This window comes from Centrocercus urophasianus, unplaced genomic scaffold (genome assembly GCF_019232065.1).
Source record: "Centrocercus urophasianus isolate 14NV4802_14NV808 unplaced genomic scaffold, USGS_Curo_1.0 seq_34, whole genome shotgun sequence".
Classification (NCBI taxonomy): Eukaryota; Metazoa; Chordata; class Aves; order Galliformes; family Phasianidae; genus Centrocercus; species Centrocercus urophasianus.
The window spans coordinates 7,937,348-7,952,177 of record NW_024884911.1 but is presented as its reverse complement, the minus strand read 5'-3'; the positions used below and the strand labels follow the sequence as shown (position 1 = coordinate 7,952,177).

The 14,830-nt window shown below is 51.1% G+C and overlaps 4 protein-coding genes across 4 annotated transcripts in view; 3 read left to right on the top strand and 1 right to left on the bottom strand.

Moving 5' to 3' along the window:
• Positions 1-4,030, top strand: part of HSPA5 (heat shock protein family A (Hsp70) member 5) — a 4,227-nt gene extending 197 nt beyond the window's left edge. Inside the window, exons 2-9 of the mRNA XM_042830535.1 lie at positions 121-253; positions 481-712; positions 961-1,098; positions 1,307-1,419; positions 1,508-1,898; positions 2,205-2,442; positions 2,609-2,776; positions 3,142-4,030. Coding sequence (XP_042686469.1) covers positions 138-253; positions 481-712; positions 961-1,098; positions 1,307-1,419; positions 1,508-1,898; positions 2,205-2,442; positions 2,609-2,776; positions 3,142-3,704 — 1,959 coding nt within the window. The 5' untranslated portion in view covers positions 121-137 and the 3' untranslated portion in view covers positions 3,705-4,030. The remainder of the gene's footprint in view (positions 1-120; positions 254-480; positions 713-960; positions 1,099-1,306; positions 1,420-1,507; positions 1,899-2,204; positions 2,443-2,608; positions 2,777-3,141) is intronic.
• An 888-nt stretch (positions 4,031-4,918) lies between these two features.
• Positions 4,919-7,000, bottom strand: RABEPK (Rab9 effector protein with kelch motifs). The gene is made up of 7 exons (XM_042830968.1): positions 6,927-7,000; positions 6,694-6,839; positions 6,471-6,623; positions 6,209-6,370; positions 5,712-5,861; positions 5,438-5,587; positions 4,919-5,318 (listed from the first exon to the last, which is right to left on the bottom strand). Exons 1-7 carry the CDS (start codon positions 6,983-6,985, stop codon positions 5,023-5,025), a joined length of 1,116 nt encoding a protein of 371 aa, XP_042686902.1. The 5' UTR covers positions 6,986-7,000; the 3' UTR covers positions 4,919-5,022.
• Positions 7,001-7,118: 118 nt separating this feature from the next.
• PPP6C (protein phosphatase 6 catalytic subunit) lies at positions 7,119-10,443 on the top strand. Its single transcript, XM_042830969.1, is given in 7 exon segments — positions 7,119-7,264; positions 7,266-7,460; positions 7,535-7,600; positions 7,900-8,041; positions 8,924-9,003; positions 9,140-9,349; positions 10,117-10,443. Coding segments are annotated over 7 exon segments (1,041 nt in total). The 5' UTR covers positions 7,119-7,165; the 3' UTR covers positions 10,366-10,443.
• A 480-nt stretch (positions 10,444-10,923) lies between these two features.
• On the top strand, positions 10,924-14,440 carry ARPC5L (actin related protein 2/3 complex subunit 5 like). The gene is given in 4 exon segments (XM_042830730.1): positions 10,924-11,274; positions 11,277-11,419; positions 11,831-12,007; positions 13,851-14,440. Coding segments are annotated over 4 exon segments (711 nt in total). The 5' UTR covers positions 10,924-10,946; the 3' UTR covers positions 13,914-14,440.
• Positions 14,441-14,830: the final 390 nt, after the last annotated feature.

Here is a 14,830-nt window from a genome sequence, read left to right as displayed (position 1 = left end):
GGCTGCGGGGGGTGGCTGCGGAACAGAACTGAGCCCCTTGGGTTGGGGGGGGCAGTGAGGTCGGATTGGGTCGCGCCGCTCATGTGGCGCCTCCATTTTGTGACTGCCGTTCCTTGGTAGGGCAGCGAACGGGCGGCATGAGGCACCTCCTGTTGGCGCTGCTGCTGCTGGGCGGCGCGCGGGCGGACGATGAAGAGAAAAAGGAGGACGTGGGCACGGTGGTGGGCATCGACCTCGGCACGACCTATTCTTGGTGCGTAAGGAACCGTCTGTTGTGGGGACGGGCATCGCGGACGTGGGGATCGGGGTGGGGGGGGGCTGGGGTGAGTGGCTGGGTGGGGGGAAGAGGGCGGGTGGGAGGTAGGGAGGGAGAGAGAGAGGAAGAGATGAAGGAGCTGTGGGCTCCGGGGAGGGGACTGGCAAGAGCAGGGTGAGGGAACTGTACTCCTGTGCCGTCTGACTGCTCCATTTCTCCTTCAGCGTGGGTGTCTTCAAGAACGGCCGCGTGGAAATCATCGCCAATGACCAGGGGAATCGCATCACTCCATCCTACGTGGCATTCACGCCTGAGGGGGAGCGCCTGATAGGGGATGCGGCCAAGAACCAGCTGACATCCAACCCTGAGAACACTGTGTTTGATGCCAAGCGGCTCATAGGCCGCACCTGGAATGACCCCTCGGTGCAGCAGGACATCAAGTATCTGCCCTTCAAGGTGTGCCTCTTGAATAGGAGTGGGGTGGTGGTGGCAGGGTTCTAGCTTTTGTGGTCAGGAGTGGGCTGCAGGAGCTGTGCATCTCTCTTGACTTGGGGGGGGGAGGGGAGGGGTATGGTTGGTAAATAGCAGTGCCGTTCTGAGCAGTCTGTGGTTTTATAGCCTTCTTAAGAAGGGCTGTTGATGTCTAGAGTACAGACTCTATGCTTAAGAACACCTGGAATATACCAGTCTGTTTCTCATTTCAGGTTGTTGAAAAGAAAGCTAAGCCGCATATTCAGGTTGATGTCGGTGGTGGACAAACAAAAACATTTGCTCCAGAAGAAATTTCTGCCATGGTCCTGACAAAGATGAAAGAAACTGCAGAGGCTTATCTGGGGAAGAAAGTAAGTTTGAATATTTATAACAGGAACTTAAAACAGTTTTAAAAAAGCTAAGGATAACCTTGCGGTCCCAGACTTTGTTCAGTGCTGTTGGCTTCTTAGGCAGCCCAGTTGGCTGGGCTCAGCTAAAATGATTTCTTGCTATCAGAAGTGATAAGATTATTTCTAAGGTATATAGCTTTCCTTAATCTAATTGTTTTATTTTCTGCAGGTTACTCATGCTGTTGTTACCGTGCCAGCCTACTTCAATGATGCTCAGCGTCAGGCTACAAAAGATGCTGGTACAATTGCTGGATTGAACGTGATGCGCATTATTAATGAGCCGTAAGTAGCCTAAACTACCTTGCCTGCTGGTTATTTGGGAATGGGGTTTGGTAATCAAAAGTTTCCTGATCTGGTTACTTCTATACAGAACAGCTGCTGCCATTGCATATGGATTGGACAAGAGAGAGGGTGAGAAGAACATCCTTGTATTTGACCTGGGTGGTGGAACTTTTGATGTCTCCCTCCTGACAATTGACAATGGAGTCTTTGAAGTTGTGGCTACCAATGGTGACACACACCTGGGTGGAGAAGACTTCGACCAACGTGTTATGGAACACTTCATCAAGCTCTACAAGAAGAAGACTGGAAAAGATGTCAGGAAGGATAACAGAGCTGTACAGAAACTAAGACGGGAAGTAGAGAAAGCAAAGCGAGCCCTGTCATCCCAGCACCAAGCTAGAATTGAAATAGAATCCTTTTTTGAAGGAGAGGATTTCTCCGAGACTCTTACTCGTGCCAAATTTGAAGAACTGAATATGGTAAGGTTACAAAGCTAAAGCTACATTCCCTGAGCTCCAAATTAGTGACTTGCTAGCGGTGGTGTGCTGTTTCACCTAACTTAGTTACATTTAAACAGAGTAAAAATAACTTGCTACTTGAATAAAAAAGCAGGAAGTTACTTCCCAGGGTGTTTGGGACTCAGCATGTTACTGACAGCTAAGGTCTTAGGAAGGCTGACGATGAGCCTCTTGATGATCACTCTAATTCTTGGTACCCTAAGGGTGCTTAGTTTTGAAAACGGGCGTGGGAATGCGATCTTACTGTTCTAACTTTCTTCTTTCTAGGATCTGTTCCGTTCTACAATGAAGCCTGTTCAGAAAGTTCTGGAAGACTCTGACCTAAAGAAGTCTGATATTGATGAGATTGTTCTTGTTGGTGGTTCTACTCGCATCCCCAAAATACAGCAACTTGTTAAAGAGTTCTTCAATGGGAAGGAGCCTTCTCGTGGCATTAATCCAGATGAGGCTGTAGCCTATGGTGCAGCTGTTCAGGCTGGTGTTCTCTCTGGGGACCAAGACACAGGTAATGACAACAAATAGTATTGTTGGCAAGTGATAGAATTGAGTTTTCACAATCATAAGAAGCTTAATGTCTCTAACTCAGACTGCTGTTGCCAGTGATAGGCTGTTATGCTTCTGCAAAGAGGAGCTGAAGTCAGTCATGCTCTGATGCACAATCTTTTTTACAGGTGATCTGGTGTTGCTTGATGTGTGTCCTCTGACACTTGGCATTGAGACAGTTGGAGGTGTAATGACTAAATTGATCCCAAGAAATACTGTTGTTCCTACAAAGAAGTCTCAGATCTTCTCCACAGCTTCTGACAATCAGCCAACTGTGACAATTAAGGTCTATGAAGGTAAGTGCCCTAGAGCTGAACTTTCTCATTCAGATTTATGCTTGCCTTGTCAGAAGGCTGTGTGGTGCTGTCAAGAAGCTTATGCACATCTCCATACAGAGAAGCTTGATAACAGTGTTAGCTCAGACTGTTCACCAACTGAGACAGCTTGAACTCAAAAGCTATTCCTGTGGTTCTTTTCAAATAGTTTTTCAGTAGTTGTGATTGAAAGGGCTTCTCTTCAGAGTAAGGTACTGTAGGCATCTAAGACAGACATCAGGTTGGAATTAAAACCTCAGCTTTGGAAAGCATGCACCTCGAGTCAGGTGTTGCACAAAATGCAAACAAAGGTTAGTGCATGAAACTGTATCAACCTGTTGTTTTAGGTGAGCGTCCCCTCACCAAGGACAACCATCTCCTGGGAACTTTTGATCTGACTGGAATCCCTCCTGCTCCTCGTGGCGTCCCACAGATTGAAGTTACCTTTGAAATAGATGTGAATGGAATCCTTCGTGTCACAGCTGAAGACAAGGGCACTGGGAACAAAAACAAGATCACAATTACAAATGATCAGAATCGGCTTACACCAGAGGAGATTGAGAGGATGGTTAATGATGCTGAGAAGTTTGCTGAGGAAGACAAAAAGCTTAAAGAACGCATTGATGCCCGGAATGAGCTGGAGAGCTATGCGTATTCTTTGAAGAATCAGATTGGGGACAAAGAGAAGCTGGGTGGCAAGCTGTCCTCTGAAGACAAAGAAACGATAGAAAAGGCAGTGGAGGAAAAGATAGAGTGGCTTGAAAGCCATCAGGATGCAGACATTGAAGACTTCAAATCAAAGAAGAAGGAGCTAGAGGAAATTGTTCAGCCAATTGTTAGCAAGCTGTATGGAAGTGCAGGCCCCCCTCCCACTGGTGAAGAAGAAGCAGCAGAGAAGGATGAGTTGTAGATACTGGCATCTCTGAATGTTGTGTGTGTATATATTGGACTCAGGAACACTTGTTAAAATATTGAACTCTTAATTTGGAATGTAACTTTGAATCTTCACCTGTGAGTGGAGCTGGAAATGCTGGCCCAAAGTGGCTGTTTACTGCGTTTCGTTAGCAGTTGCTTGATGTCTGGGGAGGGAAGGGTAGCAGGGGTGGGAATGTAAATGAGAAATGGGTTTAGAAATATTGGCCATGGAAGCATTCTATTTAACAGCTCGGTCATGTGAATTTGGTGTAGAACTTTTCTACCTGAAGTGACCACAATAAATTTGTTATTTACACTGGATTTTGTTGTAGCTTATAATTTGTATTGACTGAGTTCAGGTTAGCTGTCCTAAAGGCTTAATACAAAGAAGGCTGCAAAAGCTTTCAAGCTCAACTATGCTGAATCTGCTTGGTGCTAAAAGATGGTTCCAGTCCTCTCCTTTTTTGTAGATTTTTTTTTTAACATCAAACAGGCTGTAGCAAACAGCTCCAGAAGCGTGGACTTGGTGCCATTATTGGAATGAGAACTACTTACAAGCACTGCATTGTTCCTACAGTGTAGCATTGTGCTCCCAGCTAATTACACCATACATTTGTTACAAAGCAAAAAGCCGAGGGGTTAACCTGAGCACCCAAGGGTTACAAGCGCTTGTAACAGTAACCTGGAGGAGAGAAAGGTACCCTGTTAAACCTGAACTGGTAAAGCGGGGACAACGCTCATCTATCAATTGACTTTTCTGAAGGGAAAAAAAAAACACAGCCTGCACCAAAAACTGGAAACAGCCACCTCAAGGTCAGTCTTTACACATGAGAACAGTGGTTCCCAAATGCAGTAACACAAGTAGCAAGTCCAGCTCTCCCTACTTTGAAAGGTGGCTTTTCTGATGCAGGAGAGTCAGGGGTTTCTCATTCACTTCTTTTCAAAATAGTATAAGACAAATGCCCTTAATTATCTCCCAGATCTTTGCAGATAACCTCAGTTTTGCAAGTGGAAGTAGCTTTATAGTCAACTAGGAGCATGTGAGCTTCAGGGAGAAAGCTGCCCAAAACCTCTGCAACCCCCAGCTTTTCACCTTCCAGCAACACAGAAGCCAAGAAGCTGCTGAAACCACAGCAGCTGCAGCCTTCCGAAGGGGCTGACGTACCTACTTGAAAGCATGACTGCACACAGAAAGCAGGACTGCCACCCTTATGAGGGCAAGAATTTGTTTATTGGAAATAGTGAACTTAATCAGACACTGCTACAGAAAACTTGTAAGGAAAGGGATGGTGCTGTGAAGGGCTGCAGCTGGACTATTCAATCAAACTTACAATGCAGTCCCTATATATCTCTGCTTGAGTATCCATCCCACCAAATATTAACAGCAGATGCATCACTGTGTCTTCAGTACGTGTCTTCTCATCCTGGCCTCTGCACAGGTGGTCAGCTCTGTCACCAGCTGATGCAGCTGGCTCAGCTTTACCTTCCCTACTGACAGCTCCTGAGTCAGCGTTGTTGCCAGCCCGCCAAGGAATGACACACATGGCATGATCCAGTCTCCCAGCGGGCAGAGGAGAATCAAACTGCAGGAGTGTCCACTGCTGCTCCTCTGCAGTACAAAAATACATTCACATCTTAAAACATCACTTAACACAATTGTTATTAACCACAATGTATTTTCAAACAGACTGGCGTTTACCATTACAAAGCTGAGAGAAGTCTCCCTACCTATATGGTACTTGTATGTAGTATCCAGTGTCCCATCTGGACCTATTCCACCAAAAATGTATAAGTGGTCTTTAAACACAGCCGACGAGTGGGAGGCCCGTCCTCCTGGCACATCACCAGTGGCTGCTATCTTAACCCACTTCATGTCTGCTGTTGGACAAAAAGAACAGTTATTGGTTATGCATTATTAAACAAAACAAAAAGAAACAAACAAAACAAAGTAAAACACATCATAGCACAGCTATTGTTCTAAGATACTTATGGCCCTTCTTACTTGTATCAATGCAGAACAGATCATTGTAAAAAATATCACCAGCTAAACCTCCATGTATGAAAAGCTTGGTCCCAGCTGCAACAACAACATGTCCATGCCGAGGAGAAGGGGGATCGCCGTAGGTTTCAGGCTGAGTCCATGTCAAAGCAACTGAAAAATGAGAATGTGTGTGTATGAGGAGGAAAACTGATAGCTCTACAAACCAGTAGCCCCTGAGTCTTGCTGGGGCTCCCTTCTGGTGCATGCAGGACCATAGGAATGAACAGAACAATACCAACAGTTCACGAGAAGTCCCACAGCATTCTCCATCCCAAATCTTTACACTGCCACTTCGGCCCAAATTTCCCATCACAGTACAGAGGTGAGCACGCATCAGCAGCAACCTTCACCCCTCCCTTTAAACTTGCAGCCAAGGCTGACAAAATCTGGGAGGCAGATCTCCAGTGCAGTGGGCAGTTCTTTCCACTGCTGGCACAGCCTGGGACACACAGAGGTACCTGTGTCAAAGACGTGAAGCTGCTGGTCTTTAACCGGCTCTGCTCCTTTGTCTCCCCCTCCGAAGACATACAGACAGTCCCCTACAGCTGCCGAGGAGGTGTGGAACGTCCTGGGCAGCGGCGGCACACCCCTCACCTCGGGACTCTCCCAGGTTCCTATTTCTAATTAAGAAAGCAAACACGGCGGACACGCATGAGTTCCGCGGGGCCGCTCCGTGCCACGGCCAGGACCCACACCCGCTTCGCCGAAGTCCGCACTCACCGGGGTCCAGCACTTGGACGCAGCTCCGGTTCCCGGCCCGGTGCGCGCCGCCGAACACCCAGAGGCGCGGGGGACAGCAGGCGGACAGGAACGTGGCGTGCTCGTAGCGCGGCCGCAGTCCGGTCCAGGCAGCCGGGGCCCAGAGATGCGCGCCTGCGGGCCGGGCGCGGCGCGGTTAGGGGGGACAGCGGCGGCCCCGCGCCCCGCCCGGCCCGGCCCTCACCCAGCTCCACGAAGTGGGCGTCCGCGAAAGCGCCCGCGGGGTCGGCGCCGCCCAGGAGGAGCACACGGCCCGGCCCGCCCGGCACGAAGAGGCAGCCGTGGCCCACGCGCCCGCGGGGCCATTCACCGCGCGGTGCCAGCCGGTACCTGCGGGGAGCGACGAGCGGTGCTCAGCCGCGCCGAGAGGCAGCCGGGACCGCGCCGCCCCCCTCCCGCGGCACCCCCCGCGCTCACCACTTGCCCGCCTGCGGTCGGCAGCCCGGCTCCAGCAGCGGCAGCATCCGCGGCCCCATGGCGGGACCTGGCCGACCCGCTCTGAGCTCAGCCCTTAGCGCGGGCCGGCCCCGCTCGGCTCCAGCCGCCACCTTCCGGTGCGCGGCCGGAAGTGCACGGAACTTCCGCTGGCGTCCGAGACCCGCGCCGCTTCCCGGAAGTGGAGGGCTTCGCTTCCGGCTCCGAGCTGCCGTCCCAAGATGGCGCCGCTGGACCTGGATAAGTACGTGGAGATCGCACGGCTCTGCAAGTACCTGCCCGAGAATGACCTCAAGGTGGGCGCGGGCGGGGTGGGGCGGGGTCGGACGGGCGGCGGCGGACGGTGCCGGTGCCGGTACCGGTACTCTCCCGGTGCTGCTGGCGGCGGCGGTGGTGGTGCTACCCACTGTGCTCTCGCAGCGCCTGTGCGACTACGTGTGCGACCTGCTGCTGGAGGAGTCCAACGTGCAGCCCGTCTCCACGCCCGTCACCGTCTGCGGGGACATCCACGGGCAGGTAACGGCGCGGCGCCGGGACACGCCTCAGTGCTCGGTGCCGCTGCCCGCGCTGACGTGTGCCCCATTCCGCAGTTCTACGACCTGTGCGAGCTGTTCCGGACCGGCGGGCAGGTGCCTGACACCAACTACATCTTCATGGTACGTGCCGGTGGCGCCTCACCCTCGCAGCTTGCGTCGGGCCCGGACCTGTGCTGGGTGCCGGCCCCGGCGGCAGCACCGTGCCTTCCCAGCCCTGGCTGCTGCCCGCGGGGGGAGCTGAGGCGGGCGTCCCGTGCGGCGGCTGTGCGGTCGGGGAGCAGAGAGCGCGTCCTCCCTGGTGGGCTGCAGGCCTCCTTCGGCATCAGGTTTCTTCTTGCACCGAGGAGTTAAAGCGACTGTCGCTTTGCATTTTTCAGCTTTGGTGTTTCTTTATTTATAATTTTGTTTTGACTTTGCAGGGTGACTTTGTAGATAGAGGTTACTATAGTCTTGAGACTTTCACTTATCTTCTCGCACTAAAAGCTAAATGGCCCGATCGTATCACGCTGTTACGAGGCAATCACGAAAGCAGGCAGATAACGCAAGTGTATGGATTTTATGGTAAGAGTTTACCCAAGTGATTTCTGAATGGGGGGCAGCATGTCATAAACAACTGTCTCATATTTCCCTTTTAAAATCTGCTTTGTGTGCAGCGCTATGTGGGGCTTTCCTAGAACTGGGTGGGAAATGGTCTCAAATGTTAACACTGTTGTTGTGCTCAAGAAGTAAAGGTGTTTTATTCCATCTCTAGCCCATCTTTTCCTCCAGCATCTCAGTTTTTCTTTGCGTTTTTTTGATGATATGCTTTGGTGTCTTTTAATGAAAGATTCTACATAATTCTCTTTGGGTATAACTGAAAATCATTGTGACATACAGGCTTCAGCCTGCTTTCTTCTGGATAACGTGCCATAGTGTGTCAACAAGAGCATATATAAACATTTATAAGCCTCATGAGGCTCCAAAGAAATACTTGTCCATCAGTTTTATTGATATATTTGTATAGCTGTAAACGAAGCTACCGTAGCACTTATTCATAGTGAAGAGGACTTTAATTAGCCCTAATGGGTTCCCTGTTTCTGCCTCACATCTCTTGCATGAAGCGCGATCATATAATCAGTATAAACACTGCTGGGTGAGCTGAGGGGCCGTTCCCAGGCAGTCGGTGGGAAACTGCTAAGGTGCTGTCAGTTGTGTTGCTTTTTTCTCCGTTGCTGAAGTAAGAAAAAGCAGTAGGTACTGAGGTCCTCTCCCTGCTGGTGGACCACAGAAACAGTGAAGAGTGCTTTCCACCCAGCGCTTACTGGTTGCTCCCAGCTGTTTTTTATTTGTTTGTTTCCTTTTTGTTTTACATCTGCCTTTTCAAGTCCTGTTCTGTTTGACTCTGATCATATTGTCTGAATTTCTTCTGGTCTGCTAAGAAGAAAAACATTCTCTATTTAACAGATGAGTGCCAAACCAAATACGGGAATGCTAATGCTTGGAGATACTGTACCAAAGTCTTTGACATGCTCACAATAGCAGCTGTAAGTGTGAACACCTCACTAAAAAGATGCGAGTAGATTGTCTAAATATAACGTATAGAATTGGTGGCCTCTAAGGTCCTGCTAGAGAGGTTCTGGGTTGGGCTGAAATACCCAGTGTTTTGTGTTTTCTCTCCAGTTAATAGATGAGCAGATTCTCTGTGTGCACGGAGGCTTGTCTCCAGACATCAAGACACTCGATCAGATTCGAACCATTGAACGTAATCAAGAAATTCCTCATAAAGGCGCCTTCTGTGACCTGGTTTGGTCTGATCCAGAAGATGTGGACACGTGGGCCATCAGCCCGCGAGGAGCGGGTTGGCTGTTTGGTGCCAAGGTGACCAATGAGGTAATGATGTGATTCTGTGCCGCGTTCCATAATTGCAGGTGTGAGACAAAGCTTTACTGTAGTGATGGGTGGATTAAGGAACTTTCCTTGTGAGGGAGCTGGGAGTTGGTGTGGAGGTGAACACTTATTGTTGTCCCTTGAAAAAGTGCCAAGTGAGATAATACACAGATCTTGATTTTAAAAAGTATAACTAGAATTACTAGGCTTTATGTAGAATACTTTTCTAATGATTTGGAAGAAGAAATACTATTTTTGTTAACAATCTTTGACTTAATTTGTGTTACTTTGCAACATAGTAAGCAGGCTTCTTGAGGCTAAGACCCATTGAACTTCCCAGGCTTCTGAACCAGCCCTAAGATGAATTCCTGAGTCATGCTGTGCATTGTTCTCTGTGGTCCTCTGCAGCATATTCAGGAAGGACTGAAAGGTGTGGGCAGCACAGGCCCAGGCACCACGGCTGTTTCTCACTGTTCAGGTTTCAAAACCCAAAGCTGCCTTTTCTGTGCTCTGAGAGGAGAGGTTTGCTTCCAGCACCGTCCGCTCAGTCCCAGCTCTGGGGGTGCTGCTGGGGGCGCTGGGCACTGGGGGATCCTTGCATGTGGCTGGGGGCAGCAGCGCTGCACTGGGAGCACAGGGAGCGTCCTTAGCACAGCCTGCACCTCAGTGCTGCAGCCCACAGATGAGCCCAGCAGAGCTGCAGGAGGGCTGCAAGGCAGGAGCTGCTGCTGGGCCCTCGCAGAGTTCTGACGCACCTTTTTTCTTTGCAGTTTGTCCACATCAACAACCTGAAACTCATCTGCAGAGCACATCAGCTGGTTCACGAAGGCTATAAGTTCATGTTTGATGAGAAATTGGTCACGGTGTGGTCTGCTCCCAATTACTGCTATCGCTGCGGAAACATTGCTTCAATCATGGTCTTTAAAGATGTAAATACAAGAGAACCAAAGCTATTCCGCGCAGTCCCAGACTCAGAACGAGTGATCCCTCCCAGGACAACCACCCCCTACTTCCTCTGAGCCGCCCCCGCCTGCTGCCCCCGCCCCTCCTTCTGCCCCTTGACAATATACTTTTTATTGAGCACTTTGCTGCTGAAATGCTGCCTCTTGCCTTTTTTATTTTTAAATTATCTAAATTTATTGTGCATTACGGTGTCTGTAGCGATTTCCTTTTTTCCCCTCCTCCCCTGGATTGATTTGGGCGGAGCTGCACCGCGCCTGCGGCATTCCGAGCGCCGCACGCCGGGCCGAGACGAAGCGTTTCCGTTCGACGGCAGCGGCGCCCGGGGCCGCGCTCATCCCTGAGCTTTTTTGTTTCCGGTAGATTTCAAGAGGTTTCAGCAGCAAAGTTCCCGCAGCCGGGGCCGTCGGGCCGCATCGCCGCGCGCCGCTCGGTGCTCCGCCGCCCCTCCCTTCGTACATTAAAGGAATCGTTCTGATTTTTCAGTCGCGCGTCCTCTCCGTGCGGCGGGTGGCGCTGTGCGGGCCGGGCCGGCGGGGGGCGCCCTCCGCTCCCTTCTCGCCCCGGGCGGGACGGGGCGGGCTCTGCGCTTCCGGTTCCGGCCAGGCGGAGCGGCGGAGGCGGTTCCGGTTCCGACGGCATGGCGCGGAGCACGCTCTCGTCCCGCTTCCGCCGCCTCGACATCGATCAGTACGACGAGAACCGGTTCGTGGAGGAGCCCGAAGAGGCGGCGGCGGCCGAGCCCGACGCGAGCCCCGAGGTGGAGGCGCTGCTGAGGCAGTATCCTTCGGGCGGGTCCGGCCCGGCCCGCGCTGCCGTCGGGAGTCCCGGGAACGTTACCGGGGCGGGGGCGCGGCCTGCGGCTGCCCGGTGCCGCCCTCCGTACCGCCGCGGCCCCGTCCCGCGCCGCTACCGCCCGGCGGCCGCAGTTTCGGCTGCCGCTTCCCCCTGGCCCGGCGGCCTCCTCCCCTCCCCCCTCTCCGGGTCGCGCCGTGTCCGGGGCTCCCGGTGCCGCCGTTACTCCTTGACTCGCGCCGTAGAGGCGAAGCGCTGCGCGCGCTGCACGCGGCCCTGCGGAGCGCCCCCGCCCAGACGCGCAGCGCGGCCCTGAAGGTGAGTGCGGCCCGGGATCCGCGCCGGTAATGGGCGGCGTCCCGAGGTGCGGGGAAACGCGCCGGTAGCAACCGATGGCTGAGAGAGGAAGTCCTGAAGTACCTCCGAGGGGGTCTCGTAGTGTGCTGCAGAAGCACGACATTAGTCTCAGACTGTAGATTTGTTGCAGGCAATTCTGCAGTGCGCTCCGGGTGGCTCTCCCGAGGTAGGAGTACCAATAAGTCCGGTTTTAAAGAGCTCTTCCCTTCTGTCTTCTCACTACGGAAACTTAAGGTGCAAAATGTTCTCCTGTTTGGCTGCAGCATCTTCACCACCGGCAGCGCAGCCGCTGCTCCGGGCGCTTTGCTGCACGCGGCTCTCGGGGTCGCGTCCGGCTTCGCTGATCCTAACGGCGCTTTCCTTTCTGTGCAGGAGCAGGCGCAGGGAACCATGCTCAAAGTCCTCACGTCTTTTAAAAGCAGTGAAATCGAACAAGCGGTGAACTCCTTAGACAGAAATGGTATTGACTTGTTAATGAAGTATATTTATAAAGGATTTGAAAAGCCGACAGAAAATAGCAGTGCAATATTACTCCAGTGGCATGAAAAGGTGAGTGCTTGCTTTGGGCTCTCCAGTTGCCATCAGTGCTTTCAGGAGAACCCCCCGAAAGAGAGCTGTGCAATGAGGGCAATCCTCCCCTGAGGAGCAGTGCTTGGTGCTGCCTTTTGTCTTTGGTCTCTTAAGGTTGGGCTTCCAAAGCTTCTGCCAAGCTTCTGCTGGTACTGCAGAGCTTTCCTCAGCCAGGAGGGGTGGGGAGTGGCAGAGCAGTGTCTGCTGCAGGAAGCATTGTGCGTTCTGTCTGCTGGTGGTTTCCCCCAACAAGGAGCAAGAACTGGAAGTGGAGGTGTAATTGTTTGAAAGGTGCCCTTGGGCTCATGGGATGCCCAGGACGGCTCAGGTGTGACATTTTTTATCAGTGAAGTGCTGTGACAGAGTACATATCCAAATTTATCAGGATATAGCAGACCTGTTTAGTTTGCACAGTAAAGTCTTTGGATGTCTCTCAAGGTTCCAGTGGAACCCACAGAGGCACTCTGGTATTTCTGCGGAAGGGTCGCAGGAAAGGATGTGCTGTGCTCACAGCTGGCTGCTGGTTGGTTGTTTGCAAAGGTGTGCTTCCTTCTTGTGAGGAGTTAAGACAGAGGTTGTGCAGTGGTGACTCCAGCCGCTAGCAGCTGTCCCCAGCCTTGTGGAATATTGATGGGCAGGAGGAGGAGAAAATTTCCCAGGAAGGAACATACTTGACATTTTGTGGCGTTCTTCCCACTGGAGGCTGTTTTTGGGTCACCACAGGTTGATGCTCCCAGTATGTAACATTACACAAGACTGCCCTGACTGGAAAGAAGTCAGTGCCCAGAACATGTAGACACATGCAAGCATCTCTTCGTTTTGAAAGGAATATGACAGGTTTGCAGTGGGCTGGGCGCTGCTTTCCAGCAGCACAGGTAGGACACGCAGCTCAGCTGCCTGTCCCCTGGAATGGCCCAGTGCCATCTGTGTCCATCAGGTCTGGCACTGATCTGAGCAGTCCTTGCATCCTTCTCCTTGACTTTAGAAAGATGTTTCATTTACATTAAGGATGCAAATGAAACCACACCAAGCCCTTCCTCCTTTCCTCATTCAGGAACAGAAGGGGTGTGAGGCATTCTGCATCATCAGTGACACCCTGTCCTTCACTAGATGCAAGTCATCTAGATGCATGTAAGGTTTTGGAGAATGTACAGGTTAAAGTACACACATTTAGTGGGATGTTTTGCCATGTTTTGTTTGCCCTTCGTTTCCTCGCTTCCTGCATTTATAGAGCAGTACTGCCTACGTACCGCTAAGACCTGGGTCAAAGGCGGCACTCATCTGTGTAAGTCCACAGAGGATAGGGGGCATAGAGTTCCCAAGATCATGGCACAGGACAGGAACAGGTAAGGAGCTGAACATGACAAAGGAATAAGCGTGTGGACATAGAACTTATTACCGAAGGAAGCTGAAGGTGTAAGCCGTGCAGAAGGCACCTGCACAGACATGGAGGGGTGGAACAACGTGAGAACTGAATTTCCTGCTCTGGTGGTAGCAATTAGCATAGAAAATTGCTTAGGAGTTAACCAGCACAGCGCGTGTTTCGTGTGATGGAACAGTCGTACCGGCAGAACCACTGCCAGCCCTGCAGGCTGTGAAGAGCAGTGAAGGTTTTATCATGGAAACCTGATGCTGTGCAGTGAAGTTGAGTATCTAGAACTATTTGAAACATGTCTAATGTCTGCATGTTCCGGGAAAAAAAACTTCTTTGCTTTCCACAAGTAACTGTTGTTAGGTTTTGAGAACAAAAGAGTGAGGCACAGCCTATGAGAGCCACTGGCTGTGCGACTGTAACACTGATCTTGTCTCCTCTCACCCACAGGCATTAGCAGTAGGTGGACTAGGTTCCATAGTAAGAGTTCTTACAGCAAGAAAGACTGTTTAAAGACTATTAATTCCAACCAAGACAACCATCGGTTTTGGACCCAGAAGAAGAAGTAGCTGAAATGACGCTGGTCCTTCTTGATTAGAGATTGCAATCTACTGAAATACTATGGAAACCTCCTCTTGGACTGCTTTTAACACTGAAGTGGGAAAAGAGTAAAGGTATTCCTGTATATTCTGACTATCACATACAGGAGCCAAGACATTCTCCTGATTGCTTCTTTTAAGGCAGAGAGAAGGCAAACTCCTGCCTCCTACTACTGAAAGCGAGCAGGTATTTTCAGATGTCGCTTTATCAAAGTGTGGTGATCCAAGATCCTGTCTGTACTGCTTATTTAAGAGGGAGCTATGGTCTTCACAGATGCAAGGTTCTGACGGTTTATGAATGGGAGAAGGGTTTATTAGCAAGATGATTTTGTATATATGTGTGTGTGTATATAGAGAGAGACAGTCAGAGGACAGCTGGACCATGGGGTTGGTTTCATTGTAAAGTGCCTGCTGCATCAATAAAGTTCTTGGATCATACAAGTTAAGGCAGTTTTTGGCTTACTCTTAAATATGACACTCAAAAATCAAGCCTGCAGTAATAGCATTTCTAAGCTAAGTGCCCACCTCTGCATGAGCACTCACTTCCAACTCCTTCCAAACTTTGTCTTCAAACTGAGCTGTGCTGGCTGCTCCAGCAGCCTCGCTCAGTGCTCTGGTTTTGGCTGCACAGAGCCTGGGCCCTGCTTCCAACTGACACAGCTGCAAAGGGAGGCTGTAATCCAGCCAGCCTGGATTTAGCACCTGCTAAGAGCACAAGTAGCAGCTGCCCCTAGAGATGATTTCAGGAGGCAGAAGCACCCTACCTCATTCCTGGCCTAATTCCCTATGAGAAACAGGCCTTAATCTCACAACTACAATCTTAGCACAGGT